The sequence below is a fragment of the Pipistrellus kuhlii genome, unplaced genomic scaffold (genome assembly GCF_014108245.1).
Source record: "Pipistrellus kuhlii isolate mPipKuh1 unplaced genomic scaffold, mPipKuh1.p scaffold_m20_p_3, whole genome shotgun sequence".
Classification (NCBI taxonomy): Eukaryota; Metazoa; Chordata; class Mammalia; order Chiroptera; family Vespertilionidae; genus Pipistrellus; species Pipistrellus kuhlii.
Window position 1 is genome coordinate 120,792,462 of NW_023425529.1, and position 27,111 is coordinate 120,819,572.

The following is a 27,111-nucleotide window of genomic DNA, read 5'->3' on the forward strand; positions in this document are numbered from 1 at the left end:
TTACCTGACATTCCTACTTCCCTTCAGCTGCCTGTGATGTCAGCAGCAATGAGCCTTTTTCTTTGTATTTATTTTGTCATATGTTTATGTTTTTGTAAGTTGCCCCATCCTATATAATAAAAGGCTAATATGCAATTCGACCGAACAACAGAACAATCAGTAGCTATGGTGTGCACTGACCACCAGGGGCAGATACTCAATGCAGGAGCTGCCCCCCTGGTAGTCAGTGTGCTCCTACAGGGGGAACACTGCTCAGCCAGAAGCCGGGTTTATAGCTGGTGAGTGCAGTGGTGGTGGTGGGAGCCTCTCCCGCCTCTGTGGCAGCGCTAAGGATGTCCAACTACCAGCTTAGGCCCACTCCCTAACATCTCCTGAGGGCTTCCGGACTGCAGAGGGTGCAGGCCAGACTGAGGTACCTCCTCCCCCCGAGTGCACAAATTTTGTGCACCAGGCCTCTAGTATTTATATATTCTGATTAATACATAAAAAAAACCTTACTAATATTAGTTAAAGAACTTCAATGGCTGACAAAACATAACACTAGTTCTTAATATACCCGCTGACGTAAGAATATTCTCTCCTGACCATCGACCTCTGTCCTGAAATATTATTACTATTCATTGTTATGTCAGAACTCATATGGATGAGATAACTTATCTTTTTTTAGCCAATTTATGATTATTCAAAGGTAAGTTTTATTTATTAATACATTATTATTTTAATAATTATTTTCTTTAAAATATGGCATATGTGAAAGTTGCTAAGAGAATAAATCTTAAAAGTTTTCATCACAAAGAAAATTCTATAACTGGCAATGATCATTGAAATTATTGTGGTGCTCATTTTATACATATACATATGTCAAATCACTATGTTATACATCTAAAACCATAATAGTTTATCTCAAAATATTAATTAATTAAAAGAAGATTGAGCTTTCAAATAAATTATGCATTCTAGCACTTCAGTTATTCACATTTCCATCTAGTATTGCCCTTTGTAGACAATGTTGATGGCCATATTTAAAACTCCTTTTTTCTCCTCAGTTTTACCGAGCAGAAGTTGAAGCTCTCCATTCTTCAGGTATGACAGCAGTTGTTAAATTCACTGATTATGGAAACTATGAAGAGGTGCTACTAAGCAACATCCGGCCCATTCAAACAGAGGCATGGGTATGTGATCCAAATTCTGTACACAGGCAGAAGCTAATTTGAAGAAAATACATAGCTATGAAAGATTAGTTATAATCAATCAAAGTTTTCCAGTGGAAAAATATTTTGAGTTTGCTTAAAACTGGCCATCCCTGAAGAACGATTTTAATTTAATAATTACACTGAACTACAATAAAAATGAAAGCATTGCAATTACCTTTTTTGTATAATGCTTTGTTATATTATTCTTTAAAAATAGGTGCCCTTATTTTTGTTTACTAAAAATGTGTATATGTAAAATTAGTTTTTTATGCATATTTTGTTACTTTAAATTTGACTAAAATATGTCCAGCAGTTTTCAAATTTAAATTTCTGTTGGATACATGTATATTCTTTATTATTTTAGTTACATGTAAAATTAAGAAAAATATTTTAAAGTATATATGAGTTCTCACTGCATTTAATACACATATGTTTATGTATGTATATGTACAGATTAATTATAAATATCTGTTCAATAATTATTTGATTACTTTTGTTTCTAAATGTTATGTCAAAGCTGGTGTGATAAGTTTGATGATGTAATTTAGAATGTACTGTCCTCATGGAGTCCATTTAATTCAGGATTTATGTGACTTTAGAACATAGATTCTCAACTACATTTAGGCAAAAACAGGAGGACAAGACATATTTAACTAGTTTGGTAACTTCATAAATTTTATTTCTTTTCTCCAATTTGTGGATAGCTATTAATAAACTTATCTTTAGAAGCCTAATTTGTTGCTATTTCCCTAAATTATCAAAATATACTAGAAAATTATATCATCTAGACAGTAGCCATCATCACTGAAGCACATGTTGTTTTCTCATGAACTGCTTTTAGGTTTGGCATTTTTATTTTTACATTTTTTTTCTGACATAACCTCAATCATACTCCCTGTCCCTGCAACAAAATAAATAAAACAACAAAAAAAACCTTATAGCCATAATCATGTTTTGGGCCATGGATCTTGATTCTTTACATTTTTATTACAGAAAAACTATTTTCTAGATAATTTGTCATTATATATTTTACAGTGTAATATTACTAATGATTCATATGCTTGATTCAAAGATTATTTTCTTTTTCTTTTTTTAAATTTAGCCACTTTTTCCCTAAAAAAACTGAAATACTATAATATCTTATTTGTCTTCCTTTTCTTGGAGAAATTCATTGTACTTAAATTTTTGCCCTTGTTGATTCTCATATGATGACTATTTTTTATTTCTATTAATTTTTATTTCTTTTTTCTATTAATGCATCTTAATCTAGTTTTTATAGTAAAAGTAATTATTTATTGAGTCTATTTCTAGGAGTTGAGTCCCGGTTTGCTGTTCATTAAATGCTCCCAAATGTGTTTAGCCATTACAGTCAGAGGTTAAAATAGAATTTTCACACTAGTTTTCTTTTTATTTTTTAGAGATTTAATAATAAATTAATTTTATCCTTTCCTCCCTAAAGAGAAATTTAGTTTTCTTACTTCATTTCTTCTCTACTTCCTTTTTCTATTTCAGGGTAGCCATAAGTGATGAGTATATTTGTCTTTCCTCACTGTAGCTCTTCCATTCAAAGGTGTTTGGTACTGAAGTGGTCATTTTCTTTCCACAGTCAGTGGCTTTTCCTCCCCTTACTCCCAATAGTCCTCATTGCTTTTAGAGCTATGTAAACTTAGCTGGACAATAACTTTACCAGATGTCACAGCCCATGTAATGATTCTGTTCTGAACAGCAATGCATTCATATTCTTCCTACCCCTTTATGAGTACTCATATATATGTTGTGCTATTTGCTACCAACTTAAAAAGTTTCTTATAAGATGCTTGAAATGTTTTTTCAGAAAAAAGCAGGATAGATTCACTAAATCTTTTGGAGATTCTTATGTTTCTTTTCTCCTACTTACAAATAATCAAGTGATTGTTGTTTTATGATTTTGCAAAACTTAATATAACAAATATTTTTGGATCATGATCATCATTATTGAAGATAAGATCATCCTTTCTTCTTTATCTGCATGGATAACTATTCTTGATATATAGAAGCCACCAGCTTAACATATCTTCATCCATCTCCATTTTAAAAATACATTAAAAGCCCCTAAGAAAAAGTTATGTGACTGTCAATATGTTTAATGTAGAGTTAGTGTAAAATTCTCTTAGACTCTGAGAGTATTAATGTTGGGGTATATGAACACTTTTTATAACTGGGAAATTGTAACAAGTTTTAAGGTAATCAAAACAAAACATTCACTATGCCAATAACAAGGTAACTCTAATTGGTAAGTCATATTAGAAAAATTAAAGGGCTGTAAAAGTACAGTGAAGATTTTAGAAGCCTTAGCACAAATATTCATCCACACTATGGATTGTGTAATTTTTTCTTTTAATTCTTGCACTATATATGTGCTTTACAATTTTTTAATTGTGAAATGATATCTCTTATTAAGGATTATATTTGTTATTTGCAGAAGATTTTGGAAAACCTGTTTTCCTAAATGTAGCAATGATTACGGATTGAAGATTTTTTTTTTTAGTTTGCAGAAAAACAACTCAAAAAGCCCGTAATAAGCCAAAAGCCTTTATAGAAATCAGTTGACTGTATTGTCTCTTAAAAGTATACAGATAAATCATTAAATAAAAAGCATGAAATATTAAGAGGCTCAATGAATAAGTTAATAGTCCCTTATATGGAAAATCAAAATCAAAATCTAGTTGTAGTTTAAAAAAATCTAGTTAGTAGAAGCAAAATTCCTGCCCACTGCACAAAGTATTAATATTTTTCTCATGAAGTTTAGGAATTATTTGCCTTAATTCTGTCTATAGGCCAAATGTCTATTTTCCCTTTCCTTCTGGAAACACCCTTTTATTTCCAGAACATACTCAGTGATTATATTTATATGGCAAAAATTTATGTTCTGATTATGATTGAATACTTTATTTCCTCTAAAATTATTTACTAAACCTTTTGGTAAGACATTTTAATTTTTTTTTTTTATTCTACCTGGATTTCACCTGGTTCTTTTAAGTATATAAAAAAAATTCTGTCTTATATTTAGTATCTTTGTTATAGTGAACTCTCTAATTATCATAAATAATGTGAGATCCACAGCTCATTCTTAACTGAATAAATACTCTTAAGCTTTTTTCAATGGTCTTTAAATATTATAGAATTTTCCTTATATATTTTATTAAAGTAATTGAAGCACTAGGAGTCTCATTTTATCTGGAAAATTATATAGGGGGAAAACCATACTATGTATTATTTTATACTTCTGACCATTGTTTGAGAAAACAGTAGGGGCAAAGAAAACCTCCTATTTATCTTCCCTGCAGTCCCCTCCAAATTGGTTCCTTTTAACTCTAAAACTAATACCAGAAAACCAGTAAAAAGATGCCACAGGCAATTTGGAATTACTGAAAATACCCTGGTGCTGCTGCTCAGACAAATCTTTTGTGTTTTACAGTGTTGTTGTTCCTGAATTGCTTTTCTAAACTTGAAAAAACACTGTCAAGTCCTGATTCTCCAAGTATATTTATGACTTGTGTTCCATTGCAACTTATATCCAAAAAAATGTTTTTAGAACATACTAGTTTCTAAAATTTCTTTTTAAAAATTCATAATGTTTGCTTCTTGGTATCAGGAAATTATCATTGTTTGGCTGTTGTTTTAACTAGAAAAAATATTTTATAGGTAATGGCTGTTCTAATACTTTAGCATGCACAATGTGGACAGGAGTGCTAGAAAGTGATAGATGATTGTTACAGTCTTTTAGATAATTATTCTATCTTAACTATTTTATGTAAGATATTCATTTATTCAACAAATATTCATTGCACATCTATTAGGTGCCAAGCACTAGTGTAGGTCAGGGATACATATTTATAGGCAAAACACAAAATTCCTGCCCACTGCACAAAGTAAGAAGAAAGTCCCAGATCTGGTTATGTAAAGCACATTTACTAGTAAGTATCTCATGAGAGTCTTGATTTATATTTTTTGAGAATTTAAAATAAAATACAAATGGTGAAAATCTTGTTTACTAAAGTTTTTATTTAAATAGTGTTTAGGTCTTTATTTATTCCACCTGTTTAAAGATAAAAATTAATGAGAAAGTAGAAGTTACTTAATGAATTTTATCTACTTAAAAAGTTCTTTTTATCTATTTAAAAAATTAAAAAAATTGTCTTTAGGAGATTTTGGATTTTTAAAAATAATTATATATATTTCAATATTAGCATACTTTAAGAAAAGAACTACCTTAAAGTTTTACTTTTGAAGTAACTTTGTATAAAATTTATTTTATAATGACATCATAGGAAGCACATTTGGAAGTAACCTTTTCAAATTCAAATATTCATAAAAATCCATAAGTTATTCTACCACTAGTAAAAATATTAAAAAGAAATGTAGATACAAACAAACAAACAAAAATCCTAACCTATTTACTGAGGAAGGAGATTGAGAGTTGTAATACAGAAAAAATTAATTAAAATGAATCCTAAATGTATTAGAACAAGGTCATATAAGTAATTTTAATGACATAATGATAAAATTACACTTTAGTTTGTATTTTATATCAAAAGATCATAATAGATATTAAAAAGAAAGCAATTGTTATAGAAACCATTAACTTCATAGGAAAATTACAATTATGTGACAGTGAAGTTCTACCAATTAATATCCAGTAAAAAGTACAAGTACCTATTTTAGAAAGTTTTTCATTCTATAATAGATGACAAATTCTTAAATTAATTAGTGGATGTAATTTACCATATTTAAATTTCTACATTAAAAAACAATTTGAGCCCAGCTGGTTTAGTGGTTGAGTGGTGACCAGGAGGTCGCAGTTCGATTCCCAGATTCCCAGTCTGGGCACATGTCTGTGTTGCAGGCTTCATCCCGTGTGAGGTGTGTAGGAGGCAGCTGATCAATGATACTTTCTCATCATTGATGTTTCTATCTCTCCCTTTCTCTCTCTGAAATATTATATATATATATATATATATATAATTTTTAAAAAAAGAAACACAATTGGATTAATGTCATTGAAATGCATTTTTTTCTACCATACATATTTTGGGAGACTTTTCTTTCAAGGATGGCCATATGAGCATTGCTGATTTTCTTTTGCATTATAAATACAAATAAATTAGAATGAAACTATACAACTAGTTTAGCCCCATAAAACATACTTTTCAAATTATGGAGTAGAATTTGGGGGCTTTCATGCAATATCTTTAAACTTTGTTTTAATAAATTTGGTTGTATTTGATGTGGTTTGTTTATTTCTTCATTTATTACTCAGACTTTCACAATTCCCACAGGAGGTTTAAATTAACAAAGCATTTTAACAATTCCCACAGGAGGTTATGAATCACACAAAGGATTTTCAGATTCCCACAGGAGATTGTGAATTACACAAAAGAATTTTATATAAAAGAAGATATGAAAGCTGCTGACATAGAGGGGAAAATTATTTGTTCCTAAATGCATGCCATATACATAGATGTGTATGCTTAAATACTGTTCATATCTACTTCCTAAGCCCAAATTCAGTTGTGATAACTAAAACTAACAGATTATTATCAAGATCTGGGGCTCTAGTTTTGAGCTGACTACATTATTCAATAGAGACATTTTATTTTACCATTTCAGTTAGTATGAGAATAATATGCTATTTTAGGACCTGTACAAAAGTATTGCTTGAATTTTGGTACCTGATAACTTAATATATTATAACCTATTCAAAGGAACTGTACATTAGAATATTTTTTAAAGTTTTCTGGATAATCTGAGTTTTTCTTTATTGAGCAATTAAAGTTCAGATTAAGATCATTATTTCACATTCTTTTTTTCTGAAGATGATATCACTCCCGAAGTGAAATAACATGGCAGGATCTTACTACCCAAGATACGCTTTCTTTCTTTTAATGGTCACTCAGATTGTTTCTAACTTTAATTACAGTTTTCATAAAAACAGTTTGTCTTAATTTAATATTAAGATCAAATTAGCATAGCTATATGAAAAATTCACAGCATTTTTTATACATGAATAATACCAGAGCTATTATGCTAACTTTTATCTTCTAAGCCTTCCCTTTACTAATGGCAGCCCAACATATGAACTCCTATATTACAGTGTTGATTGATTAAGAAATAAATTCATGATGCTTTAGATTATGCTGAATATTATATGATCTTGATTTTTCTTTTGAAGTAGTGTTAAGAGACATCATGGGTGAGATCTACAGCTAAAGGGGGCAGGATTCTTAGCTGAACTTATTTTTCCCTTTGACATCTTGATTCAACAGACCCAGGGTTTGTTCTTTTCTAAGTGTAAACTTTGTTTTTTTATTTACTTTACTTATCAGGACTTTTAAAGCTATAATTTCAAACTGCACTGAATTTTATATATACTTATTGCACAGGAAATAAAGTAGTAAAACAAATGAATCTGAGGAATATTTTTGTTTTGTTTATTTCTGTTCCCAAAGAAGTTAATTTTATATTGGGTATGTGCCTTGACTAGACACTCATGTCAATATATTTTAAAGATTTGTATAAATCTGAAGAGGCAACCTTCTTAAATTAAAAAAAAAAACACACACAAAAAACCAATAACAAAAACAACTCTGTATTAGTTTCTAGTGAATTTCTGAGCCTCTTCCATCTGCACCTGAAAAAGCAGAAAGATAATGTTGCTTATTGCATGATAGATTTTATTTCCTTTCACGTCCCACTTTCCCTTTCCTAAAGTCGGGGATTGTGAACCTTGTTGGTGAAGGACTAAAATTTGATTGCATACTGTAGTTCTCCATTCTCCTTTTTAATCTTACATGGTCATCTATGTGTCTATACTTAGTACTACTTTTCTGTATGTATACTTTCTTTCATCTTATTTATTAATTATCTCTCTGTTTTTATTCTATTTCCTAAACATAATTGTGGGGATTTTTGTTCGTTTGTGTGTTTTGTTTTGTTTTATTTTTTGCTTTATTTTCTTTTTTTACCTCTAGTGGGTGGCATCTCTTGATGTATATGGACTTCTCTTCCTACTGACCCTAATTTCCTGAACTTTATTGGACCTATGCTATTTATTCTAGAATAATGTGCAGTAGGCTTCACTATGACTCCTCTAGGAAAAGAGTGGAGTTGGCCTGTCTCCTTGTGAGAAACTTTCTGATGTTACAGAACTTACAATTCCATTAAACTTGGAAATTACTGGGAAGAGTTTTACACCTTGGCTTGAAAAACTCCCTTAGTGGCCTGTCATTGGCTGAGAGCTCCATTCAGAAGGGAAGGAAGTGCTGCAACAGTGAGTACATTTTATTTGCCTTAAAAAGCAACAACACACATATAGTTTATCAAGAGTTACATAATGAAGAGGTTACAGTTAAACAACTTTGATCATCATAAGAATACAAAAATCATTCCTTTTTGGATGTATTTTTCCATGCCTTGTCTATGTAGCTCAGGGCTTTGTAAAGTCTTCTGGGAACATTTTGAAAAGTGCTTGGTTAAAAAAGTTAAGTATGCTTTTGATTCCAGAAATAGATTAATATGTATTTTAAATCTCAGAGAGAGATATATAGTGGATATTGCTCCACAGACTTATTTGTTCATGGAACTCACCCCCCACCCCCCTATATAGAACCTGTTACAGAAAATCTACCAGAGGTACTTCAGAAAGTCTTATCTATCTTTTTTCTAGTTTTCAAATGTCCCAGCTTTAAAATAGAGTGGAGATTTATCTGTAAAATATATAATTTTAGATGTTCCAGACCTCTTATTAATAACATAATAATATCTTTTATGTTATAAATAGAGACTAAATACTAGTATATAAAATTAATTTCTCATCACACATGTCCCAAGAGTCTTTACCTTTCTGTGAATAGAGGACAAAATATATTCCTGAAATTTAATATCCCTTCTGAGAACTTTTGCTACTAGTAATAGTGTTTTATTACAGAATCATAAAATTAAGATTTTATCTTACATGTAAGATAAAATATACAACTCACCTGTCTTTTCATTTTAACTCTAGTTCTGGAAACTTTGTATTTATTAACTTTTAGAAATAGGCCTTTATGAAGCCTCCCACCATAGCTTTTATAATATTGCTGTTCTCTTTTGAAATTCTCACCTCATAACCCATAGAGTATTTATATGGTCCAGCAATAAGACATTTTCATCATTTGTGGTTTTGTAGTTGTTATGCTCCAATGATCTAGTCTAAGACAAAATCTGAAATCCCTTTTTCTATTAAGCTGGCATTGACTACTAAATCAAAAGAAAGTATCAAAACAAATTAATGCTTCTGGATATGTGGGCATTCTTAAATGAGAAAAAAAAAAACAAAAAACACAAAAAACAAAACTCTGAGAAGACCAGAAGTACTATTTTATTTCATCATTAGCTCTTTTTCTAATAGAAGAGTGTCTTCTGAGCCTTATTTTAATTTGTTAAAGATCTAGAAAACAGATTCCTATACATAGCTTCTCTGAATCTCCTATTCTTGTTTTTCTGGCAAAACAAAAGTTGTTATATGACTTAACAGTTGTTAGGTCAAATGAATTAATAATCTTGGGTCCAATTCTGGAGTTTACTTAAGAATTCTGTAGGGGAAAGGCATTCTTATTTTAAGAAGCAAGTCCTCTCCAAACACTTATAATTATAAACAAGGGCAGAATTTATGGCTGGATAATAGCCAGTGAAAGTACAATGAAGTTCTCTAAATAAGCAGTAGATAAATACTATAAGTTCCATCTCTTTTAATGCTTGAGAGAATCAGAATTTTAAAGGAGCACGTGAACTGGTTTGGTAGCAGAAACACTGGAAGAAGGTCAGTTACTAATGAATGATAGATGTCGTCCTGGTGGTTACCATTAGTACTAATGAGTTCCTCAGGCAGCAAACTCTAGTATGACAGTTTAATATGGTTTTTCAACAAATGTTTTTAAAGCTTTTTGTAACAAAGCTACTTTGGAAAATAGATTGGCCTATATACCTAGGGAATTAAAAGGATACAAGAGAAGTAGAAGATATATTTTCTTCCTTCTAGAAGCCACCTAATCCTTAGCAATAAGGCCTCCATGAAACTGTGGTGGTTCCAGTCTGGGAACTGTTGTTGGTGAGCTTCTTGATACAGTTTTATTATGCATGTGAAGTGAACGTGATCATGTGAGGGAAGTAAGTGGGAAAGGCTAACATTGACTTTTCAAAACTAGTATTAACTTTAACAACCTTTTATTGGCATTTTTGTCTTGACTAAAGTATCTCATTTTCCCCAGATCATGTGATTAGGAAATTAGGGTAAACCATTTTGGTTACGCTTAACAACAAGCTTATTATACAAAGTACAATATTAGAAGTCAGTTTAATTCATTTTCTGTATGGCTCATATTCTAACATTTATGGACTTGTATTTTTTTTAAATGTTTGTAACCATTTTTTGTGCCATTCAATGAGTTATTTACAAGAATATAAAGAGATTTTATCTTGAAAAGATTTAAGTAAATAAATCTTAAATAATGTGGGGGAAAGTACACTAATATATTGTTTCCTCCTAAGGTGATCAGATAATGTAAATTTTATTATCAGGGATTCCTGGATTTAAACATCAGTACCTAAAGAATGTTAGACTTAGATTTTTAAAATATAGAATTAAAATCTTAAAGGGAAAAGGGAAACATATCAAAAGTTTGTATTAGTGTATTCAAAAAATGTTATCTGTTCTAGGTAAACTCTTTCTTCTGTTTTACCCCCTGCTCTTCCTTTCTTTTTCCTTATTATCTAGGTTGCTCCTCTTTTCCCTTTTTCTCTTTTATTTGATTTTATGCTTTGTCTGTTTACCTTCTTTTTATTGTAAAGGTTTTAATAGGCTTTTAGCTATAGTTAGACATGTCCCACCTCAGATAGAATGAATGCGTAAAGTCTGGTTAAACAGAGCATCTTTTAAAGTTCAGAACTCTAAAAGCCTCTAAAAGCTTTTGGTAGAAATAAGTTGATATTCTGCTTGATCTTTTATATGCCCTGATTAGTGTTAATGCTTACTTAGCACTTGGCCCTATTGAAAGTAGTTCTCATAGGTGGAAAGACTATTAGAGACTGAGGAGTATTGGAATTGATTACAAAAAGATCTAGAAATGATAAAATTGCTAGTCATATGCTCAGTCCACTTAAATTGTATCCTCATATTCTTAGGAAATAAGCAAAGACAAGAAAAAAAATTCTCATTAAACTTAGTTAAGATGAGAAATTAAAATATATAATTCCCTAAGAAAAATTAAGGAATTTTCAAGAAACTAGAGATTGGAAACTCTAAATTTTATTATAGAAAGTTAATCATAGGTGGTTACATTAAAAACATTCTAGCCCTGGCTAGTATGACTCTCTGGATAGAGCACTGGGCTGCTCACCAAAAGGTCTCAGATTCGAATCCCAGTGATGAGCACATACTTGGGTTACACATCCAATTCCTGGCCTTGGTAGGGATGCATACAGGAGGCAGCCAATCGATGTGTCTCTCTCACATCGATTTTTTTTGCTCTCTCTCTCTTTCCTTCTCCTTTCCTCCCTTCCATTTTTTCTAAAATAATCAATGGAGAAAGTATCTTCAGTTGAGGATTAACAAAAAACACACAACAACAACAAAAGCATTTTAGATATAATTTAGAAATAAATATAAATTTACATCTCAAAAAAGACATCTCAAGAAAATGCATAAATTTTCCTTTAACTTGTTGAAAATATTTAAAATTGGCTATGAAAAGACTGATTTTTCTGTATATTTTTAATGATTATAATAGCTTTCATGAAAATAATCACTGAGGGAAGATGATTCAGATAGAAAAAAAGGCCACAGAATAAGTTAAAGGTTAGATTTAGTATTTTGGTTCTTAGACATTTTTCAAAATAATTTTTTTAATAGTATAATTTCAGAGTTTTACTGTTACCCCTTCACACCCTCACCTTTCTTAAATTACTTTAAGTAATATCAATTATAAAAATAAGTTTAACTTTCTGAAATGAGAAATATTATGCTTTGAGATTTCAATAAATTTCACATAAGTGGCAAAGTACAGCCAGAATACTCTGGAATTGTTTACTACTTACTGCCATTCTTGGGCCCAAGGCTGAGAAACATTTTCAGATGCTGTATACTTTATCCTGAAAGAACTTGATGGAAGGGGTCCCTGAGAGAGTAAATGTCGGGCTGCTTGGCCTTTGAAAGAAGGGGAGAGGGCAGGGCTGGTCTTGGGCAATTACTTCCCCCTCCTTTTTGCCCTGCTTCAGCTCCAGCGGAGCTGGACATGCACAGGAGGAATCAGAAGAACCGGGTCGAGTCCTGGCTCTGCCACTTACTACCTGTTTGACTTTGGGTAAGTTACTTAATATCTCTGGTCTCAGCTTTTCAGTACAGGGTTGTTGTGAGGATTGAGGAATATGATTGGTAGAAATACGCTTTGTAAACTCCTAAGGTCTATAAAAACATAAATTTTTATGACCTCTTTCTTCCCTATTTTCAGTAGTCTAGTGTCCTTAGCTATGCACATTTAAAGCAACCCAAAATGACTTAACTCATTTTGCTTACCCCTGTGCCCTCTCCATATAGGAATTCTTCTTTTTATACTTTGCATGCTTTAGAATTAAGTATTTCAAAACTATAAAACCAGGCTGGTAATTTAATCATGTAGAGTGTGTGTGTGTGTGTTTGTGTGTGTGTGTGTGTGTATGTATGTGTGTGTATGTGTGTGTGTGTGTGTGTGTGTGTTTACTGTTACCCTTCACACCCTCACCTTTCTTCTTTAATCTCAGAATTACCTAACTAGAAATATCAAAGAATAATTGATTCATGGAAATTTAGACAATGTTGGGGAGAAGAATTTGGGGCAGAGGGAAGTGTCTTAAATCCTGTTTCCAGATCACTTCTCCATTGTTAGTAAGGTTGACTAGAGAAATGATGTTGCCTCAAGTCCTTTCTTTTCTCAGAAAGGAGATGGCAATAGATCAGAGTTAAAAGTTTTTCAGCAGTCTCACTGAAAACCTAGATTCTTAGCTAGAGGAATAGTCATGGAGAGAAAAGACTAAAGATTTGGTGGCCATTTCTGTGAATACTATCTGACTTGACCTCATTTTTTATTCTCAGTAAATTCTAGCCCACCCTCAGCCAAACTAAATTTACAGTGTTTATTATCTTTACTAGGTGCGAAGTTTATATAGAGGCTGAGTAGAGCTAAGAAAGAAAGAACACTTACCTACTGGATCACATCTGGTGTTATAATAGATCAAGGGAACTTTATGAGGGCATAAGAAGAGTTTATAGCTCTACTTGGTCCAACTTCTCCTTCTCCCCACTCCCTCCCATAATATAAGAATGCTTCATCTGGCTATGTCTAAGTAATAGTAATAATAGTCACTTACATGAACTGCTTGCTATTAATGCCTAATTACCATGGAGCACAATAACCATTACTCATGTCATGATTGAATTAACTTTCTTAAAGCTTCTCTTTTTTATTTTATTTTTACAGCCTTGAACCATTGACTTATGCTCAGTATGGTTTCTTGCTGAAGTAGCAGTGTCATCTTTCTTAACTAAAAATTAGAGAGAAGTATTGAACTCTGGTAATAATCAAATGCAAATTGAAACAATTAAGTGCAGTGTTAAGTTTGTGCATTAATGGAGGGAAATTAAATGGTAATGCTTATGCTGTCCAAGATGCAGTGGTATGAGTACTCTTACACATTGCTAATGGCAGTGTAAATTGATGTGATGCTTCCAGTTTTTTCCCAAGCCTTAAGTGTTCATACCCTTTAAACCAATAATCCTATAGTTGTTCATCTCTCCTAAGGAAAAAGCAAAGAAAATAAGTGAATTGCTGAGAAATGATTACTGCAGCATTATTATAATAATAAAAAGCTAGGAACTACCTCAATATCCACCAATAAGAGAATGGTAAAATAAATTATCATCCATCTGTGGGTGAAATGTTATACAGCTGTGATAAAAATCATTATGAAAGATGTAATATGGGAAATATTTATAAGTGAATTAAAGCAGTTAATAGATTTGAACAAAATTATACTCAGAGTAGTGGTTGTCTTGGAATAGTAGAGTTATGTATAATCTCTATGTATGGTATATATACACATATGTTTTTTCAATTTCCTAAACTTTCTGTAATTGCATTATATATTTCATTTGGGGGGGGGGAAAGCAAAATAAATTAGCAAGAATAAATTTGATCATTATTAGGGAATTTTAGTTTTTTAAAATCCCTAAAATTTGTGAAAAGAACTTGTAAACATGGGAGTTTAAAGAATAAGATAAACAAAAACATCCCTTATCAATTTCTAATTTTGCCTTTTTTGCCTTCAGTGAAGTTAACAGCAACATGATTTGGTTTTTCGTAATAAAATGCCACTATCCTGAAACTTGTTTCTGTCTTTAATTAGTAAAAGAAACACCTGTACAACTAAACCAATAGACCTACCTCTACAAAGTCTTACCATGTACTTTCACTCTATCCATGCTATCTATTCCCAGTTTCCTTGCAAAATTCTTGCTGATACTGTCCATAAACACTTATATACTTTCACAATTCAGTCTCTCAAAAGTTCTTTCAAATGCAAAGCAAATTACAATACATTGCTCATATGAAATGTTTATTTAATCTATACTTAACCCATCATTCATAATTTAAGAATGTTAGAATGCAATTATGGTATCTTATTAGATTTTTTTATCCTTGTTTTAGTTTTTTATATAATATATTAGACTAAGTATAAAGTTAAATTTTTATATTTGAAGTTTCCTGTTAACTTATAATTTCAAATATGTATTAATCTATTTCTAAAAATTTTGAGCACTTATTATGTGGCTTTATCTCTCCACCCAGCAATGTTGGCACAACACACTTCCTTAGGATGATAGGAATGCCCAGATGATAGTCTCTATCCTCAAGGAGTCACATTCTAGCAGAGGAGCCCCCAAAGTCATCCAGCATCTGTTCATTGTGAACAGAACATAGACAGAGGTACCTATAGTCAGGAGCAGACAGGGTAGGAGCAGGGGCGACCTTTACTATCCCATTATCATACATCAATGCACCATCACAAAAACTCTGTCTCCACTTTGCCTTGCTTTATTTTCTGCATATCCTGTTCCTGTTCCTGCCTCCAGCCTCTCAGGGAAATCAATATGAGAACAGAGATTTTGTCTTAGCTAATACTTCAGCCTTCAGATCAGTATCTGAAACAAGGTGCTTCAATAAATATTTGTTAAATGTGATGAGGTTTAATGTGAGTCTTGAAAGTCTTGAAGAGCAGTTAAGACATAACAAGTGAAAAGAACTTTCTGTTTTTATTCAGAAGTTAGCAGTTAGCCACTCAGCCAGTTTTAAGCGGAGGTTCTCGTAAGGGACTTGATGCTTGAAAGTCCACATAGTCACATTGACTATATTATTGCTCTGAAACCTCACAAATTCAGTATTGGAAAGGGCTCTGTTTGAAGCTTTTGCTAATAGCATTAATATAATCTTAGGAATGTTACATCAACAAAATTTCAGGCCTTCTTGAGCCCATCTTCATGCCTGGTGATATAATAAATGAATGAATATGTTAAACTGCTATTTGGTCTCATAAGACTTAACCTATCTATTTACTTGTCCATCTATTAACCCATTCAGAAAGAGATGTTTTCCTAACACGGACATAGCTTTAAGTGAGGAAAACAATTTTGAATGCTTATCATAATTGTTGAATGACAATTATAGAAAGTTATCCACCACTCATTAGCAACGGAATTTAAAAAAAATCTAAATAAGAAACCAAGTAATCCTGTTAAGAATATATACCCTTTTACAATCATAGAGTTAACTTATCAGCGACCATGGATTCTTGTTCTGTCATTGAAGAGGATGGCCCTTCACAGGCATGTAATCCCTTTTTAATGCTACCAAGCCAAAATAGTGATAAAGGCCTTAAAAGGAGCCTAAACAACTTACACTCTCATTAAGACAGCTTAGAAGAAAAGTCTCTCTCAAAGTTTATGCCACTGAATATGATAACATTCATTAAACAGAGAAACAGATACTATGAGGTTTATCACATTATGAATAAACATCCCTTATTTAAAATATATTATATGTTCTTAGGTAAATGTAGGGCCTTGCCAATTAACTATACAAAATGGAATTATTTGTATTCATCTAAGTCTTGGAATATGTAATAATGTTAAAAATCTGGTGGAAAATACTTGTATTGGTGAATTTTACCAGTTTGTTATATTTTCCTTCTCAGTAATCATGTTCTCAGAGGAATTAACTCTCCATGTTGTAGATACCAAGGATGAGTTTTATAAAGGAGATTACTGCATTTGGTAAACTGGCAGGAGTTGTCTCAGTAAAGAAGATTGCCTCTGGGTTCCTTTCTTCAATGGAAGAAAAATGAACATGTTGCTAATTGACCAGATTCTCAGCTTCGCTTTTGTGTTACATTGTAAAATCACTTTGCAAAGTGCCACATAAAAGCTTGTTTAGAGTTGTGTGCTAGGTTCTCAGCCCTTATCACTTTCTGGAATGATACAACTAGTCAAACTGCTAGACTCAAACCAATAAAAGAAAAACTGGTACATGTTGTATGTGGCATTTCAAAAAAATAGAACTTTACATTTGTGAAGTAGTAATAATACCTCATTTTATTACTTAACTTTGTACCCAACATTTTTCTGTGTTCTCAACATTAATTCATTTAGTTTATAGCTGCTTATTCATTGTGTAGCCATTTCAGGGTGGATAGCATTGTGGATAATTTGTGTTTTACAGTAAGAACTATAGCATCTAAATGATATATCCACTTTGTGTTATTAATTTTATGATCCATTTAATATGTAAATGAGATGAAAAGCACTTGATTTTTATGTTCACATAATCCTTTTAAGAGTTTAACATTATTAGTCTGATTCTCTCCTTTAGCCTTTGCATTTATTGGGATGTGTGGAAAAAGCATGGACTTTAGAGTCCAGTATAATCTGGGCAAGATGTGTATATATATATATATATATATATAGTTTTTAAAAAATATATTTTATTGATTTTCCTTTTCCACAGAGAGGAAGGGAAAGGGACAGAGAGTTAGAAAAATCGATGAGAGAGAAACATGGACCAGCTGCCTCCTGTACACTCCCTACCAGGGATGTGCCTGCAACCAATGTACATGCCCTTGACTGGAATCGAACCTGAGACCTTTCAGTCCGCAGACCAATGCTCTACCCACTGAGCCAAACTGGTTTCGGCTAGATATATAATATTTTTTTTAACCTCGGTTTTGTTTTCTTGAAAAAAAAAATAATAATATGCAATCTCATAGGGTTATTGTAAGGAACATAGTAGCTACTCAATAAACACTTTGTTCAGTCATTAAATGATTGAAATTCCTGGCACCCAAGTTCTTAATCCCATTTCTTTAGTTTTTCTTTAAGACTGTGGAAGTGGCAGCCTCTCTGTGTTACTTTCTCAAAGTCATGCTTGTTGATTCTGGATTACAGCAGTCACTATTAGTTGAAATTTCCAAATCGGGAGGTTTGGGTATCTGTACCAAATTATCCCTCATGGAAGAAAACCCAAACTGCTTCTTTGTACTGTCTTTGTCTTTATTTTAATTCCTCTTCCCATTATATTTCCCATGAAAATTTTTTATTTGAATGTTACTAGTATAATGAACTTCTTTACCAGGATTCTTAAAATGTAGCTCTAATGTAAAAATCCACAAATATTTTTATAAGTAAGCTAGTTTTTCTCACAAAATGAAAGAACCATGTTCCTTTAAGCTAATGGTATTGCCTGCGAACTTATAAAAATTTCCATCATTTTCTTTATGAAAAATCAATTTTCTTTACACTTTAAATTCCCGTGGTTTGACAGCCTTCATAAATCGGCGACTTCCATCCAACTCTGACACAGAGCTCTTCAGCCATCCTGCTGTCTGTGTACTTGCTACCTGACACTGACAGGGTCTCATCTAAACCGTGCCACGCATAAATCAGTGTTTAACGCTGGGCAGGCTTTGCCTCCTCATTGCAGTTCAGCTTTTAAAAGACTGTCGTGCTCTTATTCATAGATGACGAAATTGGAATTTGGTGTGTGTCATATATAATATTTATACTCTGGAAGAATTTATGAACTGTTGAGAGTACCATAAACTTTTCTGGTCTTATTGGTTACTCATTAAGTCTTAATTACTAATCCTCAGTTTTACAGATTCTTGTACAACATAGACATTGTCACTGTTTACTATCCCTTTCCTCTAGCCCAAGTATCTATTTGTTATATTGTACTTTTTTTATTTTATTTATTTATTCATTTATTTATTTATTTACTTTTAAATATATATTTTATTGATTTTTCACAGAGAGGAAGAGAGATAGATAGAGAGTCAGAAACATCGATGAGAGAGAATCATTGATCAACTGCCTCCTGCACACCCCCCACCGGGGACGTGCCCGCAACCAAGGTACATGCCCCCGACCGGAATCGAACCCGGGACCTTTCAGTCCGCAGGCCGACGCTCTATCCACTGAGCCACACCAGTCTCGGCAATATACTTTTTTATTTTAATAAGCAGCTTACATTTTGGGGAGAAGGAGGTTGGAGGGAGAAATTTTAAATTGCATATAGGAATACACTTTAAATAATCTTACGGATAAATTTAGAATTTAAAAAAATGATTATTTTACCATAATATTTTTAGAAAGGTACATATTAAGTATTTGAAAAACTGGAGGAAAACTTTTGGCTATGTAATACAGAAACTTCAAACCTTCCTTATTTGTTCGCACAGTGGCTGAATGGAGGAGAAATAACTTCATTCTTGAACCATAAGAAGAACATAATACATGTTTAGTAGGAACAAACATTTATCATATTCTTCCTTTGTCTAAAATGATGAGCAGATTACTCTCCAAAGACTGTATTATCAGTTCCCCCAGTCTCTATTGATATCTCCAGTATTTCAGGTATGGAATTACAGGTGACTAAAACATAGTTTCTGAATTTCAGTAAACCTATTGTAGAAATAGCATTATTACAGCAAAGTATATGTTTAATTGTCTCAATTAAATCAAGTGGTTTGTCTCCCCTATTAAATTCAAGAAAATCTTTGTGATACTTTTCCTTCAGCCATCTAACCATCAAAAAGTATTGAGAAGTCTCCTAACTTTGGAAAGAGAATGATTTTTTTAAAGAGCTAACTCCTTATATCTTTGACATGTTGAAATTTCAACATGAGGGGAAAATTCATAAATTTAAGCATACAACAGTAATTTATGTTTAGATTACAAGAAGATTACAAATTATATGTGTACTGAGTGACTTATTTTTTTGTTGTTTTGTTAATCCTCACCCAAGGATATTTTTCCATTGATTTTCAGAGAGACTGGCAGGGAAGGAAGAGAGAGAAAGAAACATCGATTGGTTGCCTCCTGGATGTGGCCTGACCGGGGCCAGGATCAAACCTGCAACCCAGGTGTATGCCCTTGACCAGGAATAAAATGCAACCTGTGGTCCCTGGGCTGATACTCTGAACAGCTGAGTAACACTGGCCAGGGCTGTACTGACTTATTAAGTTAAAGTGGAATAAATGGTTGAGAATGTCAAGATTGGAGTTTATTCTGTTCAAAACTGATTATAATTGGAACACATATATTTCGAGGCACCATGTATAACCCTTGACCTGCATTAACTGAAATAATTTTTAGTATTCCCATTTTACACACAAGGAAAACTACAAATACAGATTCAGAGCCATTAAATAACTTGCCTAAAATCATCAAGCCAATGAATGGGCTGCAGAATTGATAGGCAAGGGTCAGAGTCACTAATACCGTAGTGTGTGATCGACACTTTACCTATAAATGGAGATACATGACACCAACCTGCTTGAGGATTTTGTGGCGGGTTAATAAAAAAATGTATAAAAAATTTTCAATCCAGAAGTAAGCTTGTGTTTAATATGTGATATACTGTTTTGATAACATGTCTTCCAACCATTAGTTCATTCCACCTTAGTTCTCAAGAATTTAGAGAATTTTATATTGCAAAGTGAAGATGTATATGAATAGAGGTATCAGCTAATATTTTTCAAGAGGCTAGAAAGAAATTATTTTACATAGGGAAGAAAAACCAACCTCTTTAACTTTCTTTTGCTAAAAGAGTATAATTTTATACTGAGACTCTTTTTATCTTCTAAATTTCACTGGGATCTGCTTTCAAGATTAAACTACATTTTAGCCATCCAGCTAGATGTTATCCTTTTAAATGGTAGTTCTCTAATTTCCACTATGCAAATATAAAAATATAAATATATATTATATTGATATATATAACATATATTTATAAAGTAAATATATATATTTATATATTAATATATGTAAATATAAATATATTAATATATATTACTACATATAATAACGTAGGAGCTGCTCCCTGGTGGTCAGTGTGTTCCCATAGTGGGAGCACTGCTTTGCCGTGTGAGCCTCTCCTGTGGACACTCCCCCTTCACATCCTTCCCCCATCCAGACTCAGACAGGGATCAGGACCAGCATCGGGACTGAGTAGGCACAAACCCGTGGCTGCTTCTCAGTCATGGGTGTGCTAGTATCGCCCTAGGATGGGTGCAGAGGCTGCAGTGAAGTGAGCCTACCCAGCGGTAGCAGTGGCTGCAGGCACAGCAGGACCAGGATGAGGCTCCTCCCATGCTCGGGCTCCTCCCCAGCCACCTGCTGCTTCATGTATTACTACATCCTTCAGGGGTTGTTGGACTGTCAGTTTTGCCCTGATCCCCACAGGGCGTGCCGGGGGACCCCACCAATGCATGAATCCATGCACTGGGCCTCTAGTAAGTAAGTAAGTAAGTAAATAAATAAATGCTAACAGATCATCAAAATAGCTTGTCAGAAACTGACTTCATGTCAGATAGTTATTCAGAATACTATGGCTAGTGATTATACAGTGCCAAAATGTTAAGTTTTAATAATGCATGGGCTTTAATTGTGGTTAAATTTAAAACTTTATATTGGGAAAATAATTCTCTTCAAATAAAGGATGAAAGCCCAGCCCAGGCTCAGTGGTTGAACATCAGCCTATGAACCAGTAAGTCATGGTTAGAGTTCCTGTCAGGGCACCTGCTCGAGTTGCGGACTCAATCCCCAGTAGGGGGTGTGCAGGACACAGCTGATCAATGATTCTCTCTCATCATTGATTTTTCTATCTCTCTTTCTCCCTTTCCTCCTCTCTGAAATCAATAAAAGTATACTAGACCTAGGAGTAGGATGCAATACTAGACCTGGGAGTAGGATGTAGGGGTTTTGCTTAATGACAAGCACAATATGAGTGTGCAGTGACTGAGCAGCAGCTAGAAACATTAAAGCAAGGCGAGATTGCACTGACAGATTGATACAGGGTTTGTTTCTCATGGGAAATAATAGTACTATGTTCTAAGCCAGGGGTCTTCAAACTTCTCTCATTATGAGAATCACCTGGTGGAGGTGTTAAAACACAGATTCCTGATAGCACTTCTTATAGTAGGGATCCGGGAATCTGTGTTTTAACAACTCCACCAGGTGATTCTCATAATGAGAGAAGTTTGAAGACCCCTGTTCTAAGCAGACCATATTTGAAATATTCTGATTACTAGGTTATATAGAATAATGATCATTAAAATATATAAAGAAAAAGATGATCAAGATGATGAGGGATTCTGGAAATAATGGTGTTTGACAAATGATTCCATAAACTGAGTCTAAGTCTAAAAAATGGAAGACTAAAGGTGTATAATACTTGCTTTAAAATAATTTAAAATATTTTATATGGCAAAGGAAATAGGCTCAACTAGGAAATGTGGGTAGAAGTTCCAAGATGCAGATTTGCACTTTGCGGTAAAGGTTACAGAGCAGTGGAGTTGGGCACTGGAGAAAGCCTGTGCTCCTCCCTTCGTCAGTTAGTTGAAGGCAAAGAGCCAGAACCAGCCACCAGCTGTGTGCGATGTGGTGGATGAATTCCGCATCGCAGAGATCAGATCATTGACTCCTGGAGTACCTCCCATTTCTAAAACTATGGCTGTATTAACTAGCCTGATAGTTGACAAGGGTTCTTAAACATCTGTTATCTTCATGTTTAACTACAGGGAAATAATTTTAGTTCATTATGCAGACATTGTCAGTATGGGTTGTTGGGTATGAATGAGATTTAAATGTGAAAATGTTTGTTACTTTGGGCCACTACATGCTTTTTTATTCTGTCTAAATTTTTCATCCTTTTCCTGTCAGTTCTGTGTTTCTTAACTTTCACTAAAAGGATGGAAACATCAGCAAATTATTTTGTTACTGTATTATTAGGTATTGTGATTTTTTTTCTTATATAAAGCATGTCAAGTCATGTCTCCCCTCCCCACTCCAACCCTCAGTACTTTTTAGTGGCAAAGATCTGTCCTGTTTTTTTAGCAATTTGACATGAGATTTGTTCTAATTTTTTTCTTATATCTATATTTCAGGTCACCAAAGCATACCATAACTATTTGCCTCAGGTAGTCAATTATATAAAATACATTGGGCTGAATGTTTTAGAATGAAAATTGCTATATCATTACTGGCATTATGATATAGTAATTATTACTTTCAGAGGAAAAATTAATTAAATCATCTTATATAAGCCTACCAATTTAAGATGTAAGAATCATATAACTTATGAAAGATTAACCACTTGTGATTACTGCTCATATGTCTTAATCATATAATATTCCAAAACATTTTCCCAGTTAGCTTACTCGAAAAACAGTTTCTCTTTCAAAGATAAGGGATAAACGTTTATCTGAAAGCATCAACAGGCATAGATAGACATTTTTCATTATTGATCATTATTGCTACACCTTCACTTTTCATATAGTGTTTCTAACCGGTTTCTCTTCACTGAATTTACTAAAATTTTAAGGGTGGTCTAAAGGCAGGATTTTTCAAACAGGTTAATCATGTTAATATATTTTTACCTTTCTCTTAAAATATTGAGATTTTATGCAAATAGGATCTATACATTTTGATCGATCATTTTCAGTAATACTTCTTTGCTAATTTTCTCCCTCTTTCTGTTCTGTTTGCCCTTTTACTTTTTAATCAAAAAGAAGACTACCTCCCAAAAGAAACAAAATCAATGGTAACAATAGAATTATTTATAATATGAAATGATTAGTGTTTGTGTAGAGAGAGTTGTTTTTTTTAAATTTCTGAAACAATAAAAAGAAAGCAGGTATTAATAGCAAGAATCTTTCTTCTTGCATTGGCTCTTTCAATTTCTTCAGTGGCTTTTCTACTTTCCTTATCTGCCCAAAGTGGTTTGAGGAATATTTTCATAACACACTTCCTGATTTTTAGCAAAATCTGTAAGTCTATAGTTCAGTTGAGGTGGGCATGTATATTTTATTTTTAAAGAGTTACTTAATTCAGAATAATGGGCAACATAGATGACTTATTTGCTAAACTCTTTATAAATATTATCTATATAAAAGCCTAAGTTACTGACTGTCCAACTAGTAGCTATGATGCACAATGACCACCAGGGGGCAGATTCTCAACACAGAAGCTGCTGAGCTGTGGTGACTTGGCAACTGTGGTTCTCAGGTCATACACCTGAAACCGGAGAGGAAGGAGCCTGATTCCCAGGTGCATCACCCAAGAACTGCCCTCTTACCATCTGGGACCCCTCTGGGAATGCTGGAGAGCCAGTTTCAGCCCTAGCCCTGCAGGCCAGGCCGAGGGACCCCACTCGTGCACGAGTCCATGCACCAAGCTTCTAGTTTTATATAATTTTCCTTGTAAACCTATGAAAAAGCAGACAGAAATTAAATAAGTTGAAGAAGTCGTGGATCTAAGATCTGATTTAGAGATTGAGGATTTATTATTTTTTTAAATATATTTTTATTGATTTCAGAGAGAAAGGTGCAAGAAGGGATAGAAATATCAATGATACGAGAGAATCATTGATTAGCTGCCTCCTACTGGGGATTGAGCCCTCAACTCAGGCATGTGCTCTTGAACAGAATCAAACCCAAAACCCTACAGTCCACAGGCCGACACTCTATCCACTGAGCCAAATCAGTTAGGGCATCACTGAGGAATTAAATCCCAATGCCATGATCAAGTATCTCTCAAGGAAGTCTTTGAGTAGAGTGGGATCTTTATAAGCAGGAATATTCTTCATAATTTGACTTCTAAATAAGCTTCTGAAATCTATTTAACCTTTAGTTAAAATTGGCAGTGAGAGTTGCACATTTTATAAGTTATATATTCATCCTTTGGATTTCACTGTGGTATTTCAATGAAGAGGATGACTATTAAATGTAGTTATACTAGCCTCAGGGCAGGAACCATCCATTTGTTTAAAATTGATCTTAAACTAGCTATTAGAAAAAATTAAAAGTATCTGAAGCAAGAAATGTTAATATACTACATTTGATGCAATGGAAAGAACTTTAGAGCCAACAGCCCAGGGGTCTCACTGGGGCTTGGCTACTCACAGAACTTTGGGGGTGTTACTCTGAGCCTTAGTTGCTTCATCTATAGAAAGTAAAATCCTTTGTTGCAAGGATTAAATGAGATAAAATAAAATATACCATGGACACAATGAAATAGTGTCTATGGTATATTTTAAAAAAGAAATAATCATTTCTTTTTTTTTTTTCTGTTCCAAGTTATAAATTAACTTGGATGTGTTTTTGAATGGATGAATATATTTTTATCGTTTGAAATTTGATAAGGGTGACATGTTTGCTAGTCTCTTTTTTTATACTGTATTCTCTTAGTAAAATATAGAGGCAGCCTTTTGATATTTAGTTCAATTTTCTTGAGCACCTAAGCTGCCAAAAATAGCTTGTTTGTTTGTATTAAAGGGTAAACCTCAGTGATGTTATAGGAAGGACACTGGTGAATAGTTCTGTATTTGCTTTTACTGTCATTTAAACATCTAGTTTTCTTTCATGTTGAAGTTTAGCTGTCTTATTCAGATTGTGCTTTAGTTGGCAGATCATAGAATAAAACCCTTGAGCTAGGAATTCAGATGATTTCCTAATATCTTACAGAATCATTGGCAATTTCCATTTTTATATAATTTTAGAAAACCTATTCATTTCTAAAAAGAGATGATTACAACCACAGTGAAATGTCCCACAGTTCTCTTGGAATTCTGTATGATACTGGAATGCAAACATTGTTAACTCAGCCAGGCATTTTGGAGCAGTTGTTTAGTAATTAGATTATGAATCAGATTTTTTTTTCTTGAATTGGTATTGTTTATTTCATTTCTGCCATAAATATTTGATTTAAATAAAATATTACTGGGCATGACACATATTATAGAGATATTCTTAGAGCTCTTTGAAGGAAAGGCAGGCTATAATTCCTCATTATATTTTAAACTAAAATGATATTTTACTCGGACTTAACCTTTAGCTAAAACAGGCAGTGATACTGCTCACATATATATGTAAAAACACACACTTTAACCTGAGCTCATCTATTTTATATTAGAATTCTGTATACAAATTTTTATTTGAAAGAAGAGTACCTACCACATTTAACCCTCAAAATGGATAATGCTTTTTTAAGTTTACATTTGCTCAATTAGGTTCTCCCCAACTCCCCTTCCAATTCAGAAATTCATTGCTTCTCACCCTTATTACTCAAATCATAGTGAAGGGCAGACAGGACTGAGAATCAGAAGACTTTTGTTCTAGCTCAGGTGATGTTGCTAATTATTTGAGCAAATAATCGCATCTTAGTTATTTAGACTGTGATTTACAAAAACTTCCTCTTTTATACTCTGGTTCCAGGCATCCACAGTCCAAATTCACATCCCAAATTATTTTGTGATAGAGTTATAAATATTGAATTAGAATATATTCCTGCAAGGATAATTGGTAAGTTAAGGTTCATTGTTGATTCCTATGGGCACAAATGTTATCCATTATCTTCATAGAAAATAAAGGCAGATTCATCCTTACTTTCAATTTTCTCTTACTTTAATAGAAATTACTATAATTGAATTAAAATAGAACATTTAAAAATATTTTAACTTTCATTTAGAGTCCACTACATTTTTGTTGTTGTTGTTGTTTTTAATGGGACAGATATTTTATTTCATTATTTGGACTGACAAATAAAATGAAAGGTCAAAGTTTTCCAGTGGGGACCAAGAGGAAATGTTACTAGTATCCATGGTATGATCAAAATTAAACACACACAACCTAGAGCCAATTCAGAAAGCTCAGTAATCTTCAAAGCTGTTTTTATACATTAATTAATGACATTCCAAGGATGAAAGAAATTTAATTTTCATACTCTGCTTATGATATTACTGATAACCACAGGAAGAATCTGAATGGATTAAGATGTGTCATTTTAATAAGGGGCAGGTCAATAAATATATCATCTCATATTAAGGATCTACCATCTCATCAGCACTATACAAGGCACAAAGTATCCCACTTTATTTTTTATTATGATTTCATAGAGTAAGAGAGAGAGAGTTAGAAACTGTGAGATATCTCTCTCAATGATGAGAGACAATCATTAATCAGCTGCCTACTACACACCTCCAGCTGGGGACTGAGCCTGAAACCTGAGCTTGTGCCCTGATCAATCAGGATTCGAACAGTGACTTCCTAGTTCATAAGTTGATACTCAACCATTGAGCCACGCTTGCCCAGACAAGACTTTATTTTTTAAAACACTTTAGGTTCATTGCAAAACTGAGAGGAAGGTACAGAGATCTTCAATATACCACCTGCCCTCACACATGCATCGCCTTCCTCATTTGTTACCATTGATGAACCTACATTGACACAATAGTGATTGTCCAGAGTCCACAGATTACTT

At 33.0% G+C, this 27,111-nt stretch overlaps 1 protein-coding gene across 9 annotated transcripts in view; it reads left to right on the forward strand.

Annotated features, from left to right (window-relative positions):
* Window positions 1-27,111, forward strand: part of TDRD3 (tudor domain containing 3) — a 148,897-nt gene that overhangs the window by 113,431 nt on the left and 8,355 nt on the right. For 5 of the 9 annotated variants that reach the window (XM_036456094.2, XM_036456093.2, XM_036456095.2 and 2 more), the window contains 2 exons: window positions 1,047-1,172; window positions 12,486-12,571. In XM_036456094.2, the coding sequence (XP_036311987.1) occupies window positions 1,047-1,172; window positions 12,486-12,571 (212 nt within the window). Of the gene's footprint in view, window positions 1-1,046; window positions 1,173-2,705; window positions 3,265-12,485; window positions 12,572-13,181; window positions 13,300-13,403; window positions 14,398-27,111 lie in introns of those variants that run through there. The other 4 variants (XR_006742948.1, XR_006742949.1, XM_036456100.2 and 1 more) reach the window with 4 other exon arrangements.